General features: G+C 43.4%; 1 protein-coding gene across 2 annotated transcripts; it reads right to left on the reverse strand.

Annotated features, from left to right (window-relative positions):
- Positions 1–197: 197 nt before the first annotated feature.
- On the reverse strand, positions 198–25372 carry LOC147457526 (protein SPA1-RELATED 4-like). 2 transcript variants are annotated; one of them, XM_086512395.1, is made up of 11 exons: positions 24837–25372; positions 24624–24696; positions 24428–24533; positions 23163–24346; positions 22855–23012; positions 20694–21621; positions 20422–20568; positions 1552–1890; positions 1399–1461; positions 853–1026; positions 198–610 (listed from the first exon to the last, which is right to left on the reverse strand). In XM_086512395.1, exons 2-11 carry the CDS (start codon positions 24624–24626, stop codon positions 437–439), a joined length of 3276 nt encoding a protein of 1091 aa, XP_086368521.1. In that variant the 5' UTR covers positions 24627–24696; positions 24837–25372; the 3' UTR covers positions 198–436. The 2 variants fall into 2 exon arrangements, with proteins under 2 accessions (XP_086368521.1, XP_086368520.1); XM_086512394.1 differs by lacking the exon at positions 198–610 and having other exon boundaries at positions 627–1026; positions 24428–24524; positions 24837–25370.
- Between the last annotated feature and the right edge of the window lie 516 nt (positions 25373–25888).

Here is a 25888-nt window from a genome sequence, read left to right on the forward strand (position 1 = left end):
AGCTCAAGACCTGTTATTCAAGAGGGAAATAGCATAACCACTCTTTTTATTAGCGCGCACACACCCACCCAACACATCCGAGAAGAAGAGAGTTTTAACGTAGTAGAAAACTATCCCAAGGGACCTTAGAGAGAGAGAGAGAGAGATAGAGAGAGAGAGAGAGAGAGAGAGTTGAGTAGTGGAAGTGACCAGGCGAATTACGGTAGAAACATTTAACTAATATCATACACAATATCATTGCTGTATCGAAGTACACTGTCCAGATTGCCATGACCTCTGAAAGATGGTTACTCATCTTCAAAGATTAAAGCTAGTATACAAAGTGTTGAAGCAGCAGACCAAAATTGTAATGTACATAAAATAGTGCGACGCTGAAATGTCTTAGCCTCGCAAAAATGGCTCTGTAGATAAAGTGCCGAGTACAAGAGGCACTCATTCAATCGAGAGGGCTATCCATCTTTTGAACGACCCTTCCTCTATACTTCTTTCCCCAATCATGATATCCTCCTGCATGCCAAAAACTATCAGCTGCTGAAGGCTGACAGTAGCCATACAATAGCACATTACGTGCATTGTAGACAAAGAGGCCCTGCCAGGTACTGCCAATCACCTTTACACAAGGCATGTGCACAATATAGCCATGCTTCAGGACTTCCACAACAAGCTTGGTACCATCTCTCTCACATGGACACCCAAAATTTGTCCCCCTCTTTTCACTTCCAAACCTAACGTAACACCTCCGCTCTGGTTGTGGACCTTACATGACACCTCCGCTCTGGTCGTGGATAGACCATCTTTGTAGAAGAACGTAGAGCTTTTGGTGATGTTCGGCCCTTAACTCATCTCCAATACCTGAATATTTCCCACGGAGTTGGCCATCACCAGCACCGGAGATCTGTTTCTCCAGCACACACTGGATACGAATTGATCCCCAAGATCTTCAAGCTCTTCGCCCGAGATTGGATCAGCACTTTTGAACTTGTGAGATAACATCGGCACAGGAATTGACTTGTGGTAAACAACAACCTGAGCAGCCATAAATAAAAGATTACATAGGAATCCCAGTGGAGACAGATTATACACAAATCCCAGTGAGAAAGATTATACGTAATTAATTTGAAGATCTATTTTATATATATATATATATATATATATATATATATATATTTGCACACACGCCAGTGGAAACAAAATTCTTTGTCAGCAAAACAGCCACAGAGGCTGCCTCCTATTTTAGCCAAACATGAACCAGTAAATGCCAATGTCATCATAGAAACTACTCATTCAATAACTTGCAGAGAAGACCATGGTTCAATCCTACAACCTTCCTCCAATATCCACCATAAACAGTAGAAACCCTTTCCAGGTCATGCAAACAAATAAAGAAACCTGTAGTACCTCATTCGTTTCGGAGCCACAAGCTATGTAACCTTCTGCCGCAACTGACAGCCCTACAAAATTCTGACCACAAGCAAATAAAGTATCAAATACATACTGCAAAGCAACAAACACAAACTATAATTCATGAAAGAGCCTGCTTAAGTTAAAAACCTTCAAATTGGTGTGACCAGTGTAAGTTACAGCACAATCAACTTTGGATCCAAGACCAGCACCATGGCCCCTGGTGACTCTGCTGGTCTTCGTCAAGTCCCAAAGCTTCAGGGTGTTGTCAGTGGAGGCAGACACAATGCTGGAAGGGTCTGAAAATCTTATAAAAGACACGGCCTTTTGATGCCCTGTTAAGATGCAAATTGGGATTCTGATGTAGCGAAGATCATGAAAGTAGACTTGGCTATCCGCTGATCCAAATGCTAATATGTGCGAATGATGAGGGGAAAACTGAACACTGCATATGTTGGCTTTTGTCTTGATTGTTCCAATACTAGTACCCTGTAGGCAAAGGAAATATTTGCAGCTTAATTGTCTAATAAAATAGCACCCAATAGGTTTCCTGTTTCAAAGCAGAGAGTGGAGGGCCAAAATACAGGTTTGCAACACTATTTCCAGTTACCAACACAATATGAACAAACACTTTCCCCACTTTTCAATAGGTGCGCTTCAATAGTGCAAACCACTCAACCCATAAGTATCTGAAGGAAAACTTAAGCTTGCAACCATCATCAATAGAGTTTTCTGTCTATTAATACCCATTCACAATGGGTCACTTTTGTCCTAAGACACTTTTATGTCCTCTTTAGCGAGAACCTTATTACAAGGGATGCAAAATGAGTTTTAACAGTTTTATCGAGTTGTCTTATGAGCTGATAAAAACTTGCCAGATTTTTTGGCTATGGATTCCACCTTTCACCTTGCAAAAAAAGCTTTTTTAACCTAAACTGCTCTTAAAAACAAGCCATGTTTATTTGTCTTTCTTCGTAATATTGGCATTGACACTTTTTTAAAAGCCATCTTAGTGAGCTTTTGAGTATTCGATGACTCTCTATTAGTTTTCAACATGTTTCCAAGCTTCTAAAGGATAGGGAATGTTTGTATTTGAAATGATAGCCGATTTATGAAAATCTACTGATACTAATTTATTGACTAAATGTACACTTTTAGGACTTTTCCAACACTGTAAATACAATCTAAAAGCAAACTTTAATCTTCACATGGATTTCATATCATATGCATATTTTGTAGTAAGTTTTACAACCCCTAATACTCCATATAGCTAACAATACAACACAAATGTATCAATGTGCACTCCACCATCTCTTTATATGGACACACAAAGTCTTTTGACTTTCCACTTTCATGGGTCTTTTCATTTCCTAAACTCACCCTTCACTTACCCACTTAAGATGTTTTGACACGCCTTTTATTTTTCAGAGATTGGGGAGACCTAATACTCCATATAGCTAGCAATACAACAATAGAATTGTTTTTCATTTGTGTCAAAATCATGCTGACTTTAAGATACGCCTATAATTCACTTCAATTTTGGTGATTTGACATGCATTGTAATTATATATCTTCTATAAAAATGTCATGATACCCTTACAATTTGGCTATGCATTGATAATTTTCTAAGAAATTGTAGAGGTTGCATTGTTAAAGCCAATTTTCTCATGCGTGCCGTTTTAGTGCTTTATGATTGAGTTTAAAATTATCCTAGTGTAACAGTTTTTTATGCTTTTCATATTTTCTATGGTGATTTATGAGTAGAGAATTTTTTTTCTTAATGAGCGTGGCTTCTGCAACATTAGTAATAGGTCAATAGAATGAGGAAAATGTGTTACTTTTGTACCTAATCTACGTCTAGAGTGAAAAATAAAATATTATAACCATAAATTCTAATCAACAACCCACTTAAATTTGTCGGAAAAATAGGTTGGTGGTCTAGAAAACACTCTTAAGCCCCAGCATTGGCTTCACCTCGAAAGTCGGTTCTCATCCTTCTCACCACCTCTAGCCAAATGAAACTCAAATCTAGGCTCTAGCCATTCGGATCAAGTCAACACCACCACCAAAAGGTGCCTCACAGGAGATGTGACTAGAAGCGAGATAGGAGTCTCCGAGAGAGCGAGAGAGCAAACAGCCAATGCCAAATTGTTGATTGGTTGGGTCTCCATAGAAGGTCTCATCATCATTGCATAAGCATCAAGGCACAACTCGTGTCCACGTTTGTTCATACAATTCATGAGCAAATACCACCCTGGTGATGGATTAGGTCTGGTTGGTTGGATACAGCCAACATAGGAGTTGGGCACAAAGAGCATCTTCTCCAACTCACAGGGGATGGGTTTGTGATTCGACCCAGCTATATGGATACACATCTATCTCATGGGTTACAGTGTGCCATTCGTCAAATTTGGACATCAAAGGGATACCAGCAACTAGTAGGATATGTCTCCTATGCCATACAAAGCCAGAGACGGAGATACAGTATATATGTCAGTGCACATTGTATTACGAGATACAGGGTCCTCTCCACTATCGATTCAGGGAAGGAGTTGGACAGATAGAGAAGCCGCCACCACTGCAAAGCTCAGCTCATACTCACACCCGCGGTACTCTCATTGACCGAGCATTGGAGCAAGGGAGATCGAGACGCCCACGACCGAGGAGAGGAGCTTCACATCAACGGAGACTACAACAGAGGATTCGAGCCATACTATCTCGACATCCAACAGAGTACAAATGAGGATGGATTCATCACCCTTTATATCACCCTCCAATATTGGGCACCCGTTGTATCAGTGATCACACATACCCTACACAGTTCTAGCTAGTGGAAATTCTAGATTTATTCATTTTATTATCTCTTTTTTTGTACCCAGACATAGTATCAGATTCACCAGTTTGTAACGCATTGGTCTCATAGGTCATTTTGGCCTTTTGAAGGCGTCTCTCTCTCTCTCTCTCTCTCTCTCTCTCTCTCTCTCTCTCTCACACACACACACACACACGCGCGCGCGCGCACGCACACTTTTTATTTTGTAATGCCAGATTGAATTACAAGTGGGAAACCTCAAAGCGAGGAAAACCCATGGAAAGTATTACAAGCTGTAACTCAGAACCAGTCACAGTAGAGCTGATAATGGCTAATAGGGAGCTCATCCAAGTCATAGGCAACTTGAAGAGACCCGCTGAAAGGGTAATGTACAAGGGGAAGAACACAGAACTACTCAGTTGTATAGAGTAGCTAGAAACATGAATAGGAAAGCCGATGTATCTCTGCGGTGATATCACCAACTTCCAAAGCAAACCGTAACGATTGCCTAAGGAAAGCTTGAAGAGTGGGCACACTGCATTAGTACGATGAAACATGTAAGCATTACGCTGACGCCACAGGGTCCAATAATCCCAATATCTGACCCACATAAAGAAGACCGCAAACGATGTAGTGTCGGTGAGAAAATGCCAAATGCCCAGAACCTTTTGTGAAAAACAAAACCAAAAGGAAAGCAGAGCCGCATACAGGCCGATACATGGCGAAGGAAGTCTCTAGTAATGCAGCAATCCCACAACAAGTGGCAAATATCCTCTTCGACAGTGGAGCAACGGACGCAAGAGGAGGGGCGAATATGACGCGCCCTAAGAAAAGTGCCAACAAGAAGCACTCCAAGCAAACAACACCAAAGAAACAGTCACTCCTTCAAAGGCAAATGGCTTTTCCACAAGGCAGAGAGAAGCTTCCTCCACCAGAGATCAGATTTGTGCATGTGCCAAAGGGCATTGCAATGATTAGCATGCCATGATTGTGGTAGAAGAAGAGCATAAATTCGACCCGCGGAAATATCTCAAAAAGGCGTTTCCGAAGATCCCAATCAAACATGCAATCACCATCAGGTAAAGGTGAAACTAGCAAAAAGTCAAGCAACATACTTTGAAGTTCTCTCCAAAATGTACGATAATGCATGCCCAATCCAAAACGGCGAGCGGCGAAGGGAAACTCAAAAGTATATCCAGCCTCATTGACTACATCCTCAACCACACAAATGCCACGGCAAGAGAGAAAGTAAGCCTGGCGAGGGGAGCGGTCGACCAAAGTAAGAGAAAATGCTTGGTTCCAATGGAGACTCTCCAAGCGAATCGAATCACCTTCCTGCCGAGGATTCCATGAAAGATGAATTGTAACCTCTTTCCAGGCAGACCTAAAGTGGAAGCAAGAGGACATCCAGGAATGTACCCTTCCATCTTGCCGAAAACCACCTCCCAGATAGATGGTTGCCAATGGCCAAAAGAGGAAGTAACAACATGCTGACCAAGGTGTGCAAACATAAGAGTCCAAGGCTGAATTTGTTGCGCAAATGTAGGCAACAACATAGCTTTCCTAGCAAGAACACGCCTGCGCAAATCCAAGATATTAAGGCCACCCAGGCGTTTAGGAGTGCAAAGCTTCTCCATTGACATCAAGCGCGAGCCTTTTTTCTGAGCATGGGTCCGCCACAAATGGGAAGACAACGATGAGGCCAATGCATCAGTGGCAAAAAGAACTGAACATATGCCAACAGGATACTCTGAACAATTCGCAGACGAACATGTAATGGCCAAGTGGATAACTTCCAGTAGTGCAATTTGACATTCAAACGTTGCATAACCCAATCCACTTTCTGAGAATGAGTGACATTCCATCCAATTGGATAACCCAAATGCCTAGTAATCACGTTTGGAGAAACAATCTCACCTGGCCACAATAGAATGTGCCAATCACAAGAACGAAGAGGCAAAAGCTTCGATTTACAAAAGTTGACTTTAAGCATAGCAGCAATGCCAAAAAGTTCCAAGGCTTCCATAATCACTTCGACAACATCTGCATAAACAACGAATCATCTGCGTAAGCCTGGCCAACAAAGGTACGACCCGAAGGTAACCGCAAACCATGAAGACGCTCAACACAGGTCAAGTGATCAAGATGAATCAACAACGGGTGAGTGGCAATAGCATACAACAGAGCACTAAGGGGGCAACCCTGCCTGACCGAACAACCAAGAGGCCAGGATTCTATTAATTCGCCTTCCAAGATCCCCGAAGACATGCTACATGCATACAAGAAATAAACCACATTGGCGAATTTAGGACCAAACCCTAGGCACCTCATCATGGCAGCAATGAAATCCCACTGTACACTGTCAAAGGCCTTTTCAATATCAACTTGCATAACAAGCACATCCTGTTGAGTGTACTTAGCATGCCAATCATAACATTAGCGAAATTGTCCATAATCTGGCGACGTGGAATGAAACCATATTGAGCTTCATGGAGTCCTGCAAAAAGATGGTCCTCACCAGCATCCTAGCCAATATCTTGTAAATCACCGGCATCAAAGTAATCGGGCGCCAATGAGAGAATCGCTCGCAGAGCGCTTGCTTAGGCAGCAATTTAAGTAAACCTTGTTTCCAAGATAGTGGCAAATCCAGTTTCTGCCATGCTGCATTTATCATGAAAAGCAATGGTTGTTCAACAGCCTCCCAAAAGGAGAGGAAGAATTCCACAGTAAGCCCATCCCAACCGGGAGACCGCCAACGGCCCAAAGCAAGCAACGCACTATGCAATTCCGAGGCAGTGAACGGGTCCATGCATCCTGTGGGGATATGATCGGATGAACAAAGGAAAGCATCAATTGACGCGCATGGCAAGCAACCAAGGATGCCTGAGAAGGAGCAGCAAACACCTGTCGATAATGCAAAACCATGACATCAACAAGTTCTTGCTTTGAAGAAGTCCAAACACCTGGGGAAAGCATAACTCGCTTGATTGCTTGCGAGACCCTCGTATGATGCAAATGCTTAAAAAATTGCTTCGAAGTACAGCCTTTATCACGCGTCTTCCATTTAGCAAGTTTACGCTTGTCATTATGCTGAATACACACACAAGCTTCGCACAACTCCGACATCTCAAAGTCAGACAAAGGCCGCAAATTAGCCAACACTTGCAACTATTGACAAGCTTGCTTCGCATCCTTAACATCCCCCCGTGCATTGCATGTAATGCGTGCCATAGTCATAAATAACATTTTGCACCCTCATAACAAAGTGATACCAGGCAGCATCAAGATCAAGATGCATGTGAGCAAGAAGAGGGGGAATAATATCAAAAATCATGTCACGAAAAGCCGCATGAGTGAGATAAGCATTGTTAATATGTAGCAGAAGTTTTCTAGAAAGAGGTCGATCACAAAGAGACTGCCCAAAACTCACATTCAACAAAACACGGTAATGATCAGATAACTGTAAGGTGTAATTGATGCTGACCTCACATACAAAATCCTCATATTGTTGCAGATTAAGCAAATACCATCGATCCACCCGCGCTCGTTAGGAAGAGTGAGCAACATGCTGAAAAGTAAATCCAGAGGCATTTGGGTGCAAATGCCGCCATAAATCAATCATCGGAGTAGTCGCAAACAGATTATCCCATTCTTGCCTTTCCGCAGACAACATGTGTGAATTACCTGTAGTACTATCATCCATCGCAGGGATTTTAATAAAATCACCGCAAAGGAACGCATTTGAAGTCCATAAACGAGAAGAGATGTCTCACCATAGAGCAGCCCTTTGCCCAGATGCTATATGCACATAAACACCTCCGAATTCATAAACCTGACCGATTAACACGCATTGACCCACCATCCAACGGCCCTGCGAATCATGTAAAAGAGAGCTGGCTGAAGCTCATGCTGAACCAGCATCAATAAACCGGAATAGTCTTGCAAACCAGCATATGCAATCCAACAACTAGCAAAATAGGAACACTGACCAGCAAAGTCATGCTGGTTGCGTTCTTGCAAAACAACTATACCTGCCCTACTTGTATGTACATAGTGCCAGGTCAGTCGCCATTTGTCAAGGTTACATAACCCACGCACATTGTATGTAATGCATTTAATGCGACTGTGCATTCGAAATCATTCAATTTAGCTTCACCAATGGATTTGCCTATAGGGGCAAGGGCAGAAGTAGGAACAGCCGACAGAGGGGGCTGTAGAACTGGTTCAGGACATTCAAATTGCATGTGACCAAATCTACCACATCGGAAACAGGAGTTTGCAAATTTGCTCCATTTTAGTTTAAAAGAACGCTTGCCAATCCATAGATCCCCTGAGTCCACCATAATTCCATCCGGGGTATGCTTGTCCGTATCCCAAAGAATGCAAAACCTATTGGTATTCGCATCCAATTTCGGAGGGCAAATTACCTTGCCAAGCTGAGCAGCCAACAATGGAAGAAAATGCCTCCTCGTGCGAGGGAAATCAACAATTTCCACCCACACAGGACATTTGTGACGAATAAGGCTTTGATAGTCTTTCGTAAGTGTCCACGGTAGAACATGAGTCATCTACGTGCCAAAAAAGAGCGGAGACATCTCCAACAAAAGGTTTCTAGCTTCAGTGTCTACTAGTAAAACCTCATAGAAACCCGGAGCACCAAAATAAACGCCTCGGACAGCCTGGCGTTTGAGAAGGAAATCAACCCATTGTCTGACATCCTGTGCAATTGGCATTTTGCCCGGGAAAAACAAGATGACCGCATTCATGGCGTATTACGTTACCAGATCCATAAGGTCCTGTATTGGAATTCGCACCTCAAGGACATGTGCTTGACCATTCCATGATTTTCGGGCTTCTTCGAAACCTTCATACAGACAGCTTGATTTCAAAAGCACTCTCCGAAACATTATCCATGGCTTTACGACGCCTAAAAACACACTGGAACTCTGACATACAGCAACCGGACCACATCCGAAACCAAAGCAAGACTTTGTTTGTATTTTTTGTTATTTTATCTATTCATAGAGACCGTATAAATATAAACATTTGCCACAGAAGGCATACATCTTGCAAAATAACAAAGCCTGTAAAATTGCAAACTGTATAGCCTTTAAAAATGCAAACTCTCACGAGTTGTACTGAATTGTAAATCGCTTGGCGCTGTGGATGCAGCAGGTCGCACAAAGGCTGACACACACTCACCAAATCAGAGCGCGAGCTATATAGAGGACTGAGGTTTGGCCGTGCAGGGGCAGACTATTGCGCTGAGGGCTAACTACAACAATGAGTGTCGTAGAGGGCTCTGGACGAGCAGTCCATGCAGGTCTCAGGGGCGCCCAGAGGCTGAAGTTCACACAGGTCTCTCTTATCCACACACACACACACACGCTGGCACAGGCACAGAGAGCTGCAGCAGTGCGCAGAAGTTCACGCGACAAAGGAGCTGTCACACACACACACCCCACACATGCAGTATTCGCCATGGCTGACAACATCGCAGATGAGTTCGAGATGTTTGTTGTTGAGGATAGATTGGATGGCGACAATTACCCAATGTGGACTAACATGATACAGCATGTTCTTGTAACAGACTTGGACACTCCAAGTCAAGAATCAATCGCGATAGCACCAAATAACCAATTCAAAACAATTCACTGATCACAATAGATTTGCACTGGCCCGGCGGAGTTCCGTGGCTAGAGATATTGGCCCCAAAGACTGGCACCCCTTTCGGTATTTCTTTTTGTATTAATCAGTTCAAAGTACAAGAGAGTGGGTCGGGATTCACTCTCAGACTCTGCGTCCAGATGCTCTGAGAAGTGAGGCCTTCACCACTAATTTAAAGGTTACAAGGGATGCCCAAAAGCTTCAAATCAAAAGCAACTGCTCTCTCTCTCTCTCTCTCTCTCTCTCTCTCTCTCTCTCTCTCTCTCTCTCTCTCTCTCTCTCTCAGAGAGTCAAAACTTGAAAGCAAAAGCATTCTCTCTTTTTCATTACGTAGAGCAAAAGCAAGTTTTGCATCGCTCATCATTAAAATAAATATATATATATATATATATATATATAGCCTTTGCGATTTTCGGAAATTAGGGTTTTTTGGCAAAAATTAGGGTTTGCAAGAACTTCAGGGTTGCTGGCAGAAATTAGGGTTTCTGATGTCCGTAGCCACGTCATCACTTTGTGACATACCCCCCTCTTGGCATTGTAATCGACCGCGATTACGCTTGCAAAACCGACAAAAGCCATAAACCATCTTAGCAGACACTGGCTGTTAGTACCTACGTACTAGGAACACACTTCTAGCACATGTACAAAATCGATAGTCACATCACACGACATCACAAGACATCACCAGACATCACATGACATTCAACATTCATTCGGATCTTAGACCATGATTTATCGGCAATGTAGCTAGCAATCACATCTAGGTCCAATCGGGACCTCATCAATGTTCGGTTGACTAACCCCTATTGCAACCATGTCTATTCGAGATCAATCAAACCAAAACGCTGCAGTCATTTCGTCTATCAGTTCCTACACTCAAAAGAAGTCAAGAACAAATCAGTATCATTATCAGGAATTCCATTCATAAAGTCATCCAACAGAATACTGTCAGCTCTCAGTATCCCTGAAGCTCAAAGAGACATCAGTGACTTTAGTATCAAAATCAAGCGGCTTCCGAGACAAAGCATCTGCCACCACATTCTTCTGTCCTTGCACATGGACAATCTGGAAGTGAAACTGTGACAAGATGTTTGCCCACCGCATCTGCTTTTCCAAAAGCAGCTTCTGTGGCAAGAAGTAGCGCAAACTTTGATGGTCTGTAAAGACAATAAAATCCGCTCCGAGTAGGTAAAGCCGCCACAGAGTAAGAGCATGGATAACCACCAAAAGCTCTTTCTCATAAATCTGTGATGTCATCTCCGGCCTAGAGAACAATCGGCTCTCGTAAGCAATGACATGGCCTTCTTGCATCAAGACCGCACCCAGACTACGACCATAAGCATCACAAAATACTTCAAATGACTTCTGCAAGTCCAGAAAGTCAAATCTGGTCTTGTAGTCAATTTCTCTTTCAATGTCTGAGAGGCAGTCACCTCTGTGGATCCCCATGAGAAAGGGACTCTTTTCTGTATCAAGATATGCAAAGGGGAAGCAACCTCTGCAAACTTTCAAATGAACCGTCTATAGTACGAACACAGTCCCAAGAAGCTTTCAACTTCATGGACATTCTTCAAATCGGGCCAATCACAGATAGTGTCTATCTTGGCCGGATCCATTTGCACTCCTGTTTAGACAAAGTGTCCCCAAAAAAATGTATCTCTAAAGCATATGATCTTTGTGGTCTGCTTTATTCTTGGAGAAAACAATGATATCATCAAAGAAAGTGCCAACAAATAGCCTATACTCTTGAAAAATCATGTCCATCATCCGGTTAAATGTCGCAGGAGCATTGGTTAAGCCAAAAGGCATCACCAAAAACTCAAGTAACCCAAAAGTCGTCCGAAAGGCTGTCTTGTAGACGTCTCCCGGCGCGATTCGGATTTGATGATATCCACTCTTCAAGTCAATCCAGCACGAGGATCCCTCTAACTTGTCGAGTATATCATCGATCCTAGGAATCGAAAATCTATCCTTGATAGTGATTTCGTTGAGAGCCCTATAATCGATGCACATTCTCCAAGACCCGTCTTTCTTCAACTCCAACAACAGTGGAGAGCAATACGGTGAAGTACTATGCTGGACAAAGACCCTTTTCCAAGAGGTCTTTCACTGGGTTCATAATCTTTTCATTCTGTACTCGGCTCACACGATAAGGTGGCCGGTTCGGAGGCGTGCTTCCAGGTATCAGATCAATGGTTTGATCTTCATGCCCTCTGAAAAGCAATTGGCATGAATGTGGAGAAAAATCTTGGCGTTCTTTTGATCAGGTCAAAGTATATTCAACCTTTATCCATCGTTCAGTTCTCTCCCAAAAGAATGAGTTAGAAACTGAAGTTCATCAAGTACAATCTCTAAGCCCTTCATTTATCAAAGTCGCTTTCTGGGCCCGGTAGTCAACCACGGCGTAGTTCTTGTGGTACCAAGGGATCCTGAGTAGAAAGTCACTTGCGTGCCCTGAACACCCCTGTCATTGCAAACGAAGTTTGCCAATGCTCGATGTAATGGCAACATCCCATCCGGGTGCCAGGCGAACTACCTCCGCCTGTGGCGTCAATCTGTCGGGCGTAATTCCAAATCAAGCCGCCAATTCCAAGTGAAAAGAAGTTGGCCTTGGCTCCTTCAAAAGAGCTTCCTGATCCTTCACTTTGCCCCAAAAGCGGCAAAGTTTGTACTTTCATTCATTAGATTCAGTGCAGGTCCCACGCCATGTGCTACCAATTCTGCTTTTCTATTTGCCTTTTCTGCCTCGTTCCTTAGCTGCTCTCGAACTCTCAGGCCTGTTGTCGTCTTTATCATTCTGTTCTTTCTGTGCCTTTTTAGGGCACTTCGCAGAGCTATGTCCATGTTCCCCGCATCCAAAGCACTTCCCCTCTTTGATGAAGCGAGCTCTCTCCTTAGGGTCGTGCATCCTTTTTCTCTGGGTTGCTCTTTTTCTTTCTACTTTCATTCCCAGAAGTCTGTTCGGCTCGTTGTGTCATGGCCTCATCTGTGGGGTAGGTCAGCTGCCAGAGTGAATGGCAAACCCCCGCTTCGCATGACTCATCAACTCCTGAATAGAAGCTGACTTTTGTTCCAAGCAGTGATCTCGAATCTCTGTAGGTAGACCCAAGGTAAACCGCTCAATCTGTTCTCTGAACAAGATCTTCTTGAATGAAGAGGCGGGTAGAAAAGAGCTCCAGAATCTTTCACAGTAAGCATTGATTGTATCTTTCTTGGTCATCCGAAGATGGTTGCAAGCAGCTCGTATATCTCGTTCATATTCTTGCGTCAACCAAGAAGAAATAAAAAGCTTCTTAAATTTCAGCCATTTAACTGGCGCAGTCTTGTTTAAAAGAAGGTGGACCACCAAGTACGAGCATTCCCCTTAAAGTAAGAGGCAGCTCTCTAAATCTTGGAGTGCTCTGAATAGCGTCCTCCCGTGAAAGCGATATCAAACTACTGTATAAAAGACAAAGCCTTCGAAGCGTCTGAATATCCTGAAAAAGTATCAAACTTGATCGAGTGGTCACCTTCCTTAAACTCTCGGACTTTCTTGCTTTTATCTTCGAGAAAGTCAAACTGGTTGGCTTTGTAAAAAGTCTTCTTGTTCGCATAGAAGTTTCCATCATCAGAATCTAAGCTGTCTGTAGACGAGTCCTCAGTAGAACTGTCAGTCTCTGGGCAAGATTTAGTCTTCTTTGCCTTTTTCTTGCCCCTTCCGAAGCTTTGTTTCTTGCTTCGCTTTTTACCTTTTCTGTCTTCTTCGCTCGAATCTGAAGAGCTAGAAGAACTGTCAGAAGAAGAAGAAGAAGAAGAAGAAGAGAAGAAGAAATGGGTACTCCTTCAAATCGAACACGCTTCTTCTGTTTCTTTGCCTTGTCAACTGTCGACTGACGACCCACATATCCCGGGAAGTCAGTGCTTTTCTTCTACTTTTTGCCGTGCTTTTTGGCTTTCTTTCGCGCGTCAAAAAGCTGAGCAATCCGTGCATCAACCACCTCTTGTAATTCCTTCTCTGAATACTGTTTGTGATCAGAAAGTTTCTTGAGAGCGGGTTTCAGTGGTGGTGTAGTGGTTTTTTGCCACTGTTCATGCACTTCCTGAAAAGAAGTCTAGCTCATATATTTTGCCAATTTCGGATCCTTCGCAAAACTGAGCATCATCTTTGTTGCATGGTCGATCAATTGACGACGCTTCATCTCTCTTTGCTCCGCCTGAGTAGGCCGAGGCGGTCCATACTCTCTGTCTGAATCTTCTCTCTGTCTGAATCTTCATTGTGATCCCTACCCGCATCTCCAGATGCAGAGGGAGTCAATTGATCTTTGCGTCAAGCCATAGGTGCTGCGGAAAAAAAAATTGGGGATCGGATTTCCCGTAGAAGAAAAATCGGCCGTGCTCTGATACCACTGTAACAGACTTGGACACTCCAAGTCAAGAATCAATCGCGACAACACCAAATAACCACTTCAAAACAATTCACAGATCACAATAGATTTGCACTGGCCCGACGGAGTTCCGTGCCTAGAGATATTGGCCCCAAAGACTGGCGCCTCTTCCGGTATTTCTTTGTGTATTAATCAGTTCAAAGTACAAGAGAGTGGGTCGGGATTCACTCTCAGACTCTGCGTCCAGATCCTCTGAGAAGTGAGGTCCTCACCACTAATTTAAAGATTACAAGGGATGCCCAAAAGCAGAGCCCCAAAAGCTTCAAATCAAAAGCAACTGCTCTCTCTCTCTCACAGAGAGTCAAAACTTGAAAGCAAAAGCATTCTCTCTCTCTTTCTCATTGCGTAGAGCAAAAGCAAGTTTTGCGTCGCTCATCATTAAAAAATTTATATATATATATATATATATATATATATATATATATAAAAGCCTCCGCGATTTTCAAAAATTAGGGCTTTTTGGCAAAAATTAGGGTTTGCAGGAATTTTAGGGTTTCAGGCAGAAATTAGGGTTTCTGCTGTCCGTAGCCACGTCATCACTTTGTGACAGTTCTTGTGTCAAAGGACGTTGGAATCTTATGCAGGGCATTGATGTACGTCTTGGTTTTGTGGATACAGACGATGTTGAGGATGTTGCAGGTTTTGGTGGCAGAATTGTTGCTGCTAGAGCATAGCTTCCAAGGCGCTTTTTGATGAGAAACTGCTTTTCAACAAAGTTGCAGAAATTGACAAAGGGAAAGAGGACATTGAGGGGGAAAGCATACCACCAGGTCTGCACAATGTCTGAGCAAGAGGGAAGACATGAAGGAGAGGACGGAAAAGCAAAGGAAGCCAAAGCACCAATAATTTTTTTCAATGTCTCTCAAGATGAGAAGGGATTGGCAAAGTCTCTTGACGAGTTGCAAGAACTTTAAGCAGTGACTTTGAGAGAGAGATTGGAAAAATGTCTTGACTTGCGCAATAGGAGCATACTTTTCGAGAAGGTACTGACCAAATATTGGACACAATACATCTGTTGGAGTGTGTAATGGATTCGATCAGAGACAGCTAATGAGCTACTCGACTTGACAAACTTGGATCAGAGACAGCTAGTGAGCTACTCGACTTGACAAATTTGGAAAAGGATTGGCAAGAACTTTAAGGAATGACTTCGAGAGAGATTGGACAAATCTGTTGGCTTGTGCAAATAGAAAAGTTGCAATTGGTAAGACTTTTCAAGAAGGTGCAAACCAAAAATTGGACACAATACATCTGATGAAGTGTGAATGGATTTAAACAAAGACAGCTAGTGAGCTACTCGACTTGACAGATTTGGAAAGGGGATCGTTAGAAAAAAAACAAAATAATAATAATATTTGGTGATGCCTTTTGGTCTCACAAATGCTCCTGCAGCATTCAACAAGATAATGGATAGGATCTTTCGAAAACGGCATTTGTTGCAAGTGTTCAATGCACTGTGCGAGCACAGATTGGTGATTAAAGGAAAGAAGAGTGAGCTCTTCTTGTCAAAGATACATTGTTTGGGACACATTGTTTTGTCCAAGGGAGGGTGTTAGCATGGATCCAACTGAAGTGCTGGCTATTCTAGATTGGCCTTCATTGAAGGATTTACATGACATTCGTAGCTTTTTGTGGGCGGCGATAAAGTGTCCCAATTTTCCACATTGAAAGCAATGGCCTACAACGGCTCCCCATCTTAGTCTAGAATGCATGCATCTCATGCCTAGTGGTTTAAGTCTCAACCAAGTTCAAGTATTGTCCTTCCTCGTGTACGAGGCAGGACCAATACTTTGCCCAAAGATTCCATTGTTGCATGTAACAAAGGTCAAAGCATGGTTGGGCAATCAACAACTTCTACCCAAATTGGACATTCTTGTGTTAGGATTTTTGTGAATTTCTCTCTCTCTCTCTCTCTCTCTCTCTCTCTCTCTCTCTCTCTCTCTCTCTCTCTCTCTCTCTCTCTCTCTCTGTGTGTTTGTGTGTGTGTGTGTGTGTGTGTGCGCGCGCGCGCAAAGAAAGAGGCTGATTTTTATTACTCGAAAATCCCACAAAACACTTAAATAATGCCGATTCTGAGAATAAGTACATCACTTATCATTTTTATGATTTATTTTGTTGGGTCAGGTGGACAGGTTGCCCTACCTAAGTCTAAGGGAGTTAATAACTCAAAATTCACCCCTATAAAGGGAACCGGGCGGCCAAGCATTTGAATAAGTTCCAGATCACCTAGCGCTAGCTAGAAGAGCAGATCAGCTTCAGCGTTTTTGCAAAGCATCAGATTAGCACCAGTGTTGTCAGATCAGCGCCTGCGTTGTTAGATCAGCTCCAGCGCTTTCACATCAGCAGCCAGCATTTGTAGATCAGCAGCCAACGTTTTCAAATTTAAACCCCTTTCCGTCACTGAAAACAGCTTGGATCTGCCTTCGCGATCTCCCCATTGCAGTCCGGTACTTCGACAGCCCATCGAGCCTCCCCTCCGCCATTCCCTTGTTGGCATTGAGTGCTCCATTGCTTGTCCATCATTGGCAACGTCGAGGTTTGCATTTTCAACCCTTCATTCCTCTCCCATTGGGTGTGCAAATCAGCCCTAGATCTACCCCTTGGTGGCCATCCGCAATCCCACATCAAGAAGGATCCAAAGGTGCATCAAATCAGCCCCGGAGGTGCCTCGTCTTGAGGAGTTACCGCGGCGATAGTCATCATTCAAGTCATTACAGTCTGCACTTGAGGTATTGACATTCCATTTTCGCAATCTAAAGCAAATACCACATCGGCAACGGTGTTGGGACTCCATCGGGTGTCGTTCTCCTCTTCTCTCTCTCTTTCTCTATCCCTCTACACATCCCTGCCGCACTCTCTCATTCCCTCTCTTCAGGGAAAGGCAAAAGGAACCATCATTCAAGCTAAAAGGAATCACTAACGCAAGGAAAAGAAGTAAAGGATTTGTGGAAGTGTGAAACCTAGATCTTAACCATTTCAATTCCGCTGCACCTGAAAATTTGAAAGAAATCTTCTTCCTTGTTAGGTCATGGAAAGGTCCTCCTACTTGAGCAAAGCCTTGGACAAACCTTGCCAATAATAGGAGCACAATCCCAAAAAGCTACGTACATCATGTACCGTACTGGGAGTTGGCCAGTCTTGTACCACAAGGATCTTAACGAGATCCATACTCACTTGGTTGTGAGAGACTATATGGCCGAGTATCACCGTGAAAACGAACTCACTTTTCTTTGTATTTACATGCAACTCATGCTTAGTTCCTGAAACACTATGTCTAAGTGCTTCAAATGTTCCTCCTCAACCTTCAAAACATGAGTATGTCATCAAAGAACACTCCTGGAAAGGCTCGGTGTGGACTGAAAATGCGATCCATCATTCGATTAAATGTGGCAGGAGCATTGGCGAAGCCGAAAGGCATTACCAAAACTTCAATCTTATGGACATCCTCAGGGGCTATGCATATTTGATGATACCCGCTCTTTAAGTCAATGCGACTAAAGTTGCTTGCACCCTATAACTTATCTAGAATGTCATCAATCCAAGGAATCGGAAAGCGATTCTTGATAGTGATCTTGTTTAGAGATCGATAGTCTATGCACATTCGAAACGTGCCATTTTTCTTCTGCCCCAGTAAAACTGGAGAGTAGTAAGGCGAAGTACTTGGTCAAACTAGATCTTTTTCCAAAAGCTCGTTGACTTGCTTCAAAATTTCCTCTTGTTGAGCAAGACTCACCCTCTAAGGGGGTTGGTTTGGGGGAGAGCTACCTGGAACGAGATCAATACGACGATCTTTTGAACGTTCCAAAGATAGCGAGTGTCCGTGAAACAATCCTTATATCTTTCAATAAATTGAAAACGTTTAATTTCTAAACTAGAGAGCAAATCCTCATTAGTTTTATCCTTCTTCCCTGCGAAAATCAAGTAAGCAAAAACACACTTCTTTATTTCCTTTTTAATGGAGGTAGCTTACAATAGGGAATAACCAATCCCCTGCATCAGCAAAAATTTTAATGTTCTTCCCCAGGGTTTTCCCACATAACCTGGGATGAGTTGAACATGGTAGAGGCATGGCATACCCAAGATTATATCACCTCTCTCGATATGTGCCATCACAAATGCTTCGCGGTCCTTGTACTCGCCCATCCAAAGATTGAGTTGTCCTTGCACGGGAGTTGCATTGGTGGTCAATCCCTTGAATGCCGATCCGAAAGTGACTGGAGTTACAAGCTGAGCCGGTGTGAGGCCCAAGCGTTCCGCAATTTCCAATGAGATAAAGTTGTCCATTGATCCAGGATCATAGAGGATCAATATCCGTTGGTTATTCACAGATCCCCAACCTTTTAGGAGCTAATGATTCCCTTTTTCTATTTCTGTATTCCCTTGCACATAGGAATAGAATTCGAGCTCAATGGAGCAGGTTCCTTCTTTGAAGATATTTGTTCTTGCCATTGTTGCCGAATAGGGCAGTCCAGTCTTCATGTGCCCTTTCTCACCACAGTAAAAGCACCTTCCTTGCTCTTTGAAGGTTTGTACTTGATTTGGCGTGAGATACTTGAGCCGTTTGCCGGCACCCTCTGGCTTCTTAGAGTGATCTAGGTCCTCAAGGGACAGTTTTGCCTTGGTCGCCATGGTCATCATAAACCGCTCTTTGCCTTGCATGATACATGCTATGTTCCATCCATCTGGGGGTACGAGTGGAGTGTTGTTATAGAACTTGGACACAACGAGAAATCAATAGCAACACACAAACAAAAACTACAGGATCACTGCACTTTACTAGAGAGAGAGAGAGAGAGAGAGAGAGAGAGAGAGAGAGAGAGAGAGAGAAATGAAATACATCTACAAAAGGCCAATGACCTATGAGACCAAACTAATTACAATGATGAGTCTAGTACCAAGTCTGGGTACAAACAAAGAAAACTACAAACTAAAAACTGAGATAGGAGTGCTACCGACTCCTATGGCTGGTAAGCTGAGCAATGGTATCATGCCACAAAGGTACAAAATGGGGATAAGTGTCACCATGATACAATATACCAGTAGCATGAAGCCTATCCTAATCGACACTCTGGGTGTCGTGCTAGAATCCTGACGATCCTCTGTCGCAATCCTGTGGATCCTCTGTCCACACGTCACGGTGGAGTTCCGTGCCCCCTTTCGGTATTTCTTTATTGTAGCTCACGGCAGAGTGCAACTCCCGAGGGTCCTATGCTCTCAAACTCTGCGTCCACATGCTCTGCAGAGTGAGGCCCCAAGAGTCCTTTCAAACTTACAAGGGATGCCCAAAAGCAGAGCCACAAAAGCATCAGATTCAAAAGCACTTCTTTCCAAATGCTAGGATCTCCCAAAAGCAACCAGCGTGATTTGCAAAAATCAATACAGCCTCCCCGCGAGACCTCATATGTCGCTGACGACCTCGACTAAGGCGATGATGTGGAGATTCAACAAGCGAGCACTTCCGGAGTTTGATAATCATTGATCACTCTAGAGTCTGCTCCTCTACCTAGCCCTTTACATTTTTTGTTATCCTTGTCCTTTTTGAGCCCTTATGGCATGCCACCATGTACTTTTCATTTTGGATCCATCGATGTTTTATTAGCACATTTGCGTCTATATGACTCATGTTCTTAACTTCTTTTGTCTATTTAGTGTAAATTTGAGGTCAAAGTGATGCTCTATGTGTGTGGCATGTGTGTAGGTCAAAAATTGCCAAAAAAACCCAGGTTTTTTTTTGTCGTTCCGACCCTTGTCTCCGTTCCCTAGCGTTTGCCGTACCGTCCCCGTTCTCAACCCCGGCCCGCCGTTCCATGTATCCTTATTTTGTACCAGTTTGGACTGTTTTCTTATAGATGGAGAACATACACACATATGAACTTAATTTGTCTCATAGGCCGACTTCGGCCTCTTAAAGACGTTAGAAAATCTCTCTCTCTATCTGCCTCACTCTTAATGTTTTTGATTTGTGGGACCATTAAAGCCTAATTACCCATCATAAACGATAGCTTCACTACTACACCATGCAATGTCACAGCTATTTCCCAGTTGACAAGTTTTAAACAGAGCTATCCAATCAATCACTAATCATATATGTGATTGACTGGATAGCCAGGAAGTTACCTGACTGGTGCTCCACAGTTTCACAAAGCAATCATCACTCCCACTGGCCAGCCTTGAAGAATCGAAATGGGAAAAGTCAACTGACCATGCACATTTCCTGTGCTCATTAAGGTCCATAACTGTCTGGCCAGTCGTTACATCCCATAGCTGAGTGAACAAACCAGGGGGGTGAGTGTCTGATGCACAAACCAGTTAGATGTGCTTCAAATCAAGATTCCACAATTCTAATAACGATAGGAAATAATCTCATTGGCAAATAAGAGAACACTAACCTGAATGAACCCTTCAAGGTCGCTTGAAGCTAACAAATTCTTGCGGAACTTGTTCCAGCTCACGCAGCTCAACTTTTTCCTACTGCTCATCTCAATGACAGGGTAGTGCACCTCATTAAACTCCTCCAACAAAGCATTGCAATCAAAAATTTTAATTCTTCTTGACACTCCCGCTGTTGCAAAATACTCGTCATCACAGTCAAAGCTCAAAGAGCATACCATATTCTTTGTGTTTAGTATATCACCGTACTGCAATGTGGCTTTTACATCAAACTTGCTATACTTCATAAACTGGCAGAATTCATCAAAGAAACATCCGAGTCGAACTCCAATTCGTGGTACAGCCTTAGAGCCACTGATGTTGTCCAATAAGTCCACAATGCCCATCTTTTCTAAATGTTCACTCCTTGGCTTACTCTGCTTCGAGATTTCACTTGTCACGTCAATGCCTGAATGCTGCTCAGTGTTCATCATTTTAAGATACGATTTCCTCAACTGAGTGAAGCTCTTTAAGAGTTGAGAAGACTTCGTGACCACAAGTTCATGCCTCCTGCCAAATAGACCATCTCGACTATTGCTAGAACCTACAACAACTTCATCCCCAATTAACTGGCCACTTAAAAGTTTTGATCCACCTGCACCAAATGTGGAACTTTCCACAAGCTTCATGCTCTTGTTTCTAAAACCTTCATGCCACCTGTTCTTCATGAGCAAAGCCTGCCACCTCTTCACCTCTCCAATATCTTCCTGGAGTGAGGAGAGTTCCTGAACTAGCTTCTGACTGATGGCGTGCTTTCTTTGCTGCATCAGGAGCAGAAAGTCTAGCGTAGTCTCTGCCTCAGACAATTTTTCTTCTAAGTGCATAATAGCATCTTTCTCAGCGAGCTCGTCTTCTATTTCACTGAAAATATCTGCATGCAAAACCTCCCTGTTCAAAAGAAATTACTACGATGAACAACATTCGTGAGAAAGCTTACTTCAAAGTCACCTATTACATAGTACACATCAAACGCCACAAATGCAGTGGTGCACAGACAGTTAACAGCCACTATGACTAGACCTGATTCGTGAACCGTTTTGTCTCTAGTCACAATTCGAATTTAAAGAACGTGATACCCAAGTGATGACCTGCTAGTAAAACAAGGATCAAATCCCCGTGTCCAGAGAAAAAAGACAATAAGATAACTTGAAAAGAACAACATAGGAGACCTAGTATCTCCCTCAAGGCATTCAGGAACATAGGAGAGCTAGTCTCTCCCTCAAGAGTCTTTTTGACGGCTGCACGAGCATGATTCACCTTCACTATTCACAAGAGATCAGGCTGCTATAACTCCTCTTGAAAGGTAGCTCTAACAATACAATCTTCTTTCCCCAACTCCTCCCAACATACATATCTCCTATTACCTTAATGTTTCCACAGTAAGAGACAAGAAATCTTGCATCAGCTCCTACACCACCACGTCACAATACGACCATGTAGCTAAAGCAAAACTGGAATGCCTTCTAGAGCAAGGTCAGAACGTGTTCCTTGGCAGAAATGCAAATTGAGACAACACAAGGCCAATACCACCACCCTGCCGGAACGTGTTCCAAGAACGGCATGAACTCGGATCAGGTGTTCCCTGTTTCTATGCGTATTGAACAAATTGGTGCATCATTTGCCTCAACCCATCCATAAAATGATATCTCCCCCAACAAGTAACAGAGGAGATTTACCATGTTAAGTTTCTGTCGCTAAAAATTGAGTCATAATAGAACAAGTACAGGAAGGAACGCCCACACTAACACACTAACCTATCATCACGCATGCATTAATGTGATTATGTGGCTATTTCTAGCACAGAAGAGCACCCCACCAACACAGAACCAAATAATCGCAATTATCTGTGAGGTCCATGGGTCTCACGACCTCTGCGCAAAATACTAAATCTCATATCAAAATCTACAATCAAACCGTACCAACTGGCATGGAATGTTTTCAATCCAACTGCTCCTTAAGCGTCACATTTGGTTTAGACTCTAACTTTGCAACCAAGCAACCTAGTCGAGAGCCCCCCACAGAAATCCATATCAAAAGCAGATTTTTGTGACAACTTGCAATAGAATAAAAACATCAAGAGGAGAAAAGAGTAAGACAATTTGAAAAACTAATGACACATACCTTGCCTTGGGTCTAGAGTCTGGACTCGGATGCAGCAATAACAAACAAAAGGATGCTTCCTTGGCAAAGCCTAACAGAAACGAAGGTGGAAGAAGGCGATGTCGCAGGTCAGACATGGCCCTTGACCACTCTCCTTGAGATCCAGAGCTGTAAAACAACTGCTACCAAAGCAAATATCTGCCTAGTGAGCATGACATGTTTCAAACTAACAATGCTCTGGCATTCTGATCCCCAAAACCACAATTTGCAGAGACAGACAGCCCAAATAAAATCCAAAACAAAAAATAAGAAAATTTTGATCACCTTACCTCAACGAAAAGCACACCCAAGCTATACATGTCTGAAGAAAACTCTGGAGTCACACCACCTAGCTCCTCTGGACTTTTATACCACATGCTTTCCATGGACAGTATTTCTTTCAAAGGAAACCTCTCCACATCTAATTGATTGTCTGCATGGTCACTGGAAGATGAGGTGTAAGATCTGCCACCTTCATCTTCATTTGCAACATGCTTCCCTTTAACTGTTTGAAAACTTTGGCTAGTGCTATCTTCACTCCCATTTACAAAATGCTTGCTTTCCCGTTGTCCATCCATAGGCACTGATGACCCATATTCTCTCTGCATCTCAAAACCCATGTGATGAGCGGAAGCTGGATTGCTAAACAATTGGGTAACTTTATTCAAGTCCGACTGTCCCACGTCCACCAAGTTTGAAGCCGCACCTCTGCCAGTGGACTCGGCTGATGAACTAGAGCTTGTGTGTGAACTGGCAGACTGTATGATTGAGATTCTGCTCACAGGTGAAAGAAGAAATGATGAGGGACGAACATTTCTCAAAACAACCCCTTGAGAGTGTGCAAGCTCCACAAACTCTGCAATCTGTTTAAAAATGTGTAAATTCTCAATTTTGTCAATAACTCGGGCCGAATTACTAAGCCAAGCCCTGAGAGATGTACTGGTTTCTTGCTCTTCAAAACCATTGTTGCTGGATGCACCTACAATATCCATGTTAGTACCTAGAAAAGCATTGGCCATCTCAATTCTTCTCTCATTCTGGCAGTGTGCATCTGTACCTACAGGAAGAACACTTTCACCAGGAGCACTCCATTTAGCTGAAAGCAGGCACCTTTCATTCTTTAAAGCATTTGTTGCAGCTGCAAGATCACTTGCAAGTTGCATGTCCTTTGAGTCAAGTCCATAGAGAGGGTTCTGAGCCAGAGCAGCATCCACACTGCCAGACTTCGTGTTTGCAGGACACTTGTCCTTGCCTGGAACATGTAATGAGTTACTTTGACTAAAAGAAACATCTTTGATATCCCTACTTGACCCCTCGTCGTCTGAATCTCCCTCAGAAGAAGCGTCACAGTAATTAGGATCTGGATCAGCCATTCCAGTTCTGGAAGGACCTAAATTGCCTGCTGCTATCATTTTATACGGAAGGTCCTCCACCACATGCTTAAACGTGAATGAACCAAAACCAGCAAGAATCCCTGTAGAGCAAATCAAGGCTTGAAAATCACGCTGGGTTTCACAATAATTCGCTTCAATAGAGAAAGTCATGGGATTATTACTCGTCTTAACACTTTCACTGCAACAGTCAGCGTCTGGGGCAACTATTAGCAAGCTACTCAAGCGAAAGCCAGTGAGTGGACATGGCCCAAAAACTGTCTGCACGAGCTGAAAAGAAACAATTAGCCCTTGAATTCCAGAACTACAAGACATTAATACACCACGTTAACAAAAATATATTTGGAAAGAGAGTCCCACCATCCTGGATATCTGGAGATAAGCTCCAGAAGTGAAAACTGCATTATGCTTCGTGTGTGTTAATCTCTACCCTCTGCACATCAAAATGTGGAACGCACATCAGCCACGGGCCACCCACAACATTCCATAACACGTTTCAAAACAACAGATCCTCGAAAGTTGGCAACAGCATGCATTCAGACCAACAAAAGTTGTATTGATTAAGGAGCTTACCTTTCGGATCAGCAGATAATTGAAGTCCGTGCTTGCTCGTGAGATGGAAATGCGCTGGCAACCTGACCGCTCTGACTACCTCACTATGTGTAAAATACGAGTAGCATCGCAAAATTGAGGAGGATGGATCGCGAGTCAGAATCCCCGGAGTTAAAAGAGGTAGTTTGCGACAAGTAGCCAGCCATACGAGCTCAGTGCGTCCGAAGCAAGAAACAAGATGCAGCGCCGTCCCAAGCTTAGTGCTTCCGGGCTCGCAGCGATCACGGGAAGCAAAAAGAAGTAAGAGAACAAGGAAAGGAAGAAAAGGAGAAAGTAGCAGCAGAAAACAGAGGAGACGGGAGAAACGAGGCGTGGAAGGAAGCCATGGAAGCGCGGAGAGAGCTGCAGCAACCCTAGGAAAGAGGACAGCCAGTGGGTGGCGGGACTGAGGAGGGGAGGCCGGAGGAATGCATTGGCCAAATTGGACGATAGGGAGGGAGACGCGCTGTTCATTGGCGGAAGCGCTCAGACCACACAATCGCTGTTTTGTTGGGACCGCCTTTCCCTCCTTGCCACCTCACATTCCCCCACGTTGATGGGACAAATAGTTCTTAAATTGGCTTTTGCCTCAAACCGGATCATATTTGTGTTGCTTGTGTCTTTCCACACCCCCTCCCTTCTCTCATCCACTGCGAAACACTTTTCCTTTTTGCATGTGTGCGAGTGAGTGTGAGAGAGAGGTAGAGAAACAATCCCAAGCTTTGCCCCTTTCACACATAATAGGCTAAGTATTCCGTTTTCGCGGACACCCATGTTTTTCTGTATAAGGTAAGTAACTCGTTGCTGAGTCCCAACACTTCCCTCCCTCTCTCCATCCCTCTTTCTCTCTCTCTCTCTCTCTCTCTCTCTCTCTCTCTCTCCCCCCCCCCCTTTTCCAACAGTCATATAGTTTTCAACATAGAGGGCGTTCCCATGTATACCTGCATCAATATTTAAAGTCAATCTACAATGTGTAAAGAGAGTTTTCGTATGGGACAGGGTTCACCCCTACCCCCTCACGTCAGCTTACCCTC

This window comes from Adiantum capillus-veneris, chromosome 5 (genome assembly GCF_014529385.1).
Source record: "Adiantum capillus-veneris isolate H3 chromosome 5, ASM1452938v2, whole genome shotgun sequence".
Taxonomy (NCBI): Eukaryota; Viridiplantae; Streptophyta; class Polypodiopsida; order Polypodiales; family Pteridaceae; genus Adiantum; species Adiantum capillus-veneris.

Excerpts from the sequence above, each read along its gene's own strand:
- LOC147457526 (XM_086512395.1), bottom strand. Across the intron at positions 1,462-1,551 it reads CTGGTCACACCAATTTGAAG|AATTTTGTAGGGCTGTCAGT; the intron begins GTTTTTAACTTA and ends GCTTGTGGTCAG. Across the intron at positions 1,027-1,398 it reads GTGGCTCCGAAACGAATGAG|GTTGTTGTTTACCACAAGTC; the intron begins GTACTACAGGTT and ends ATGGCTGCTCAG.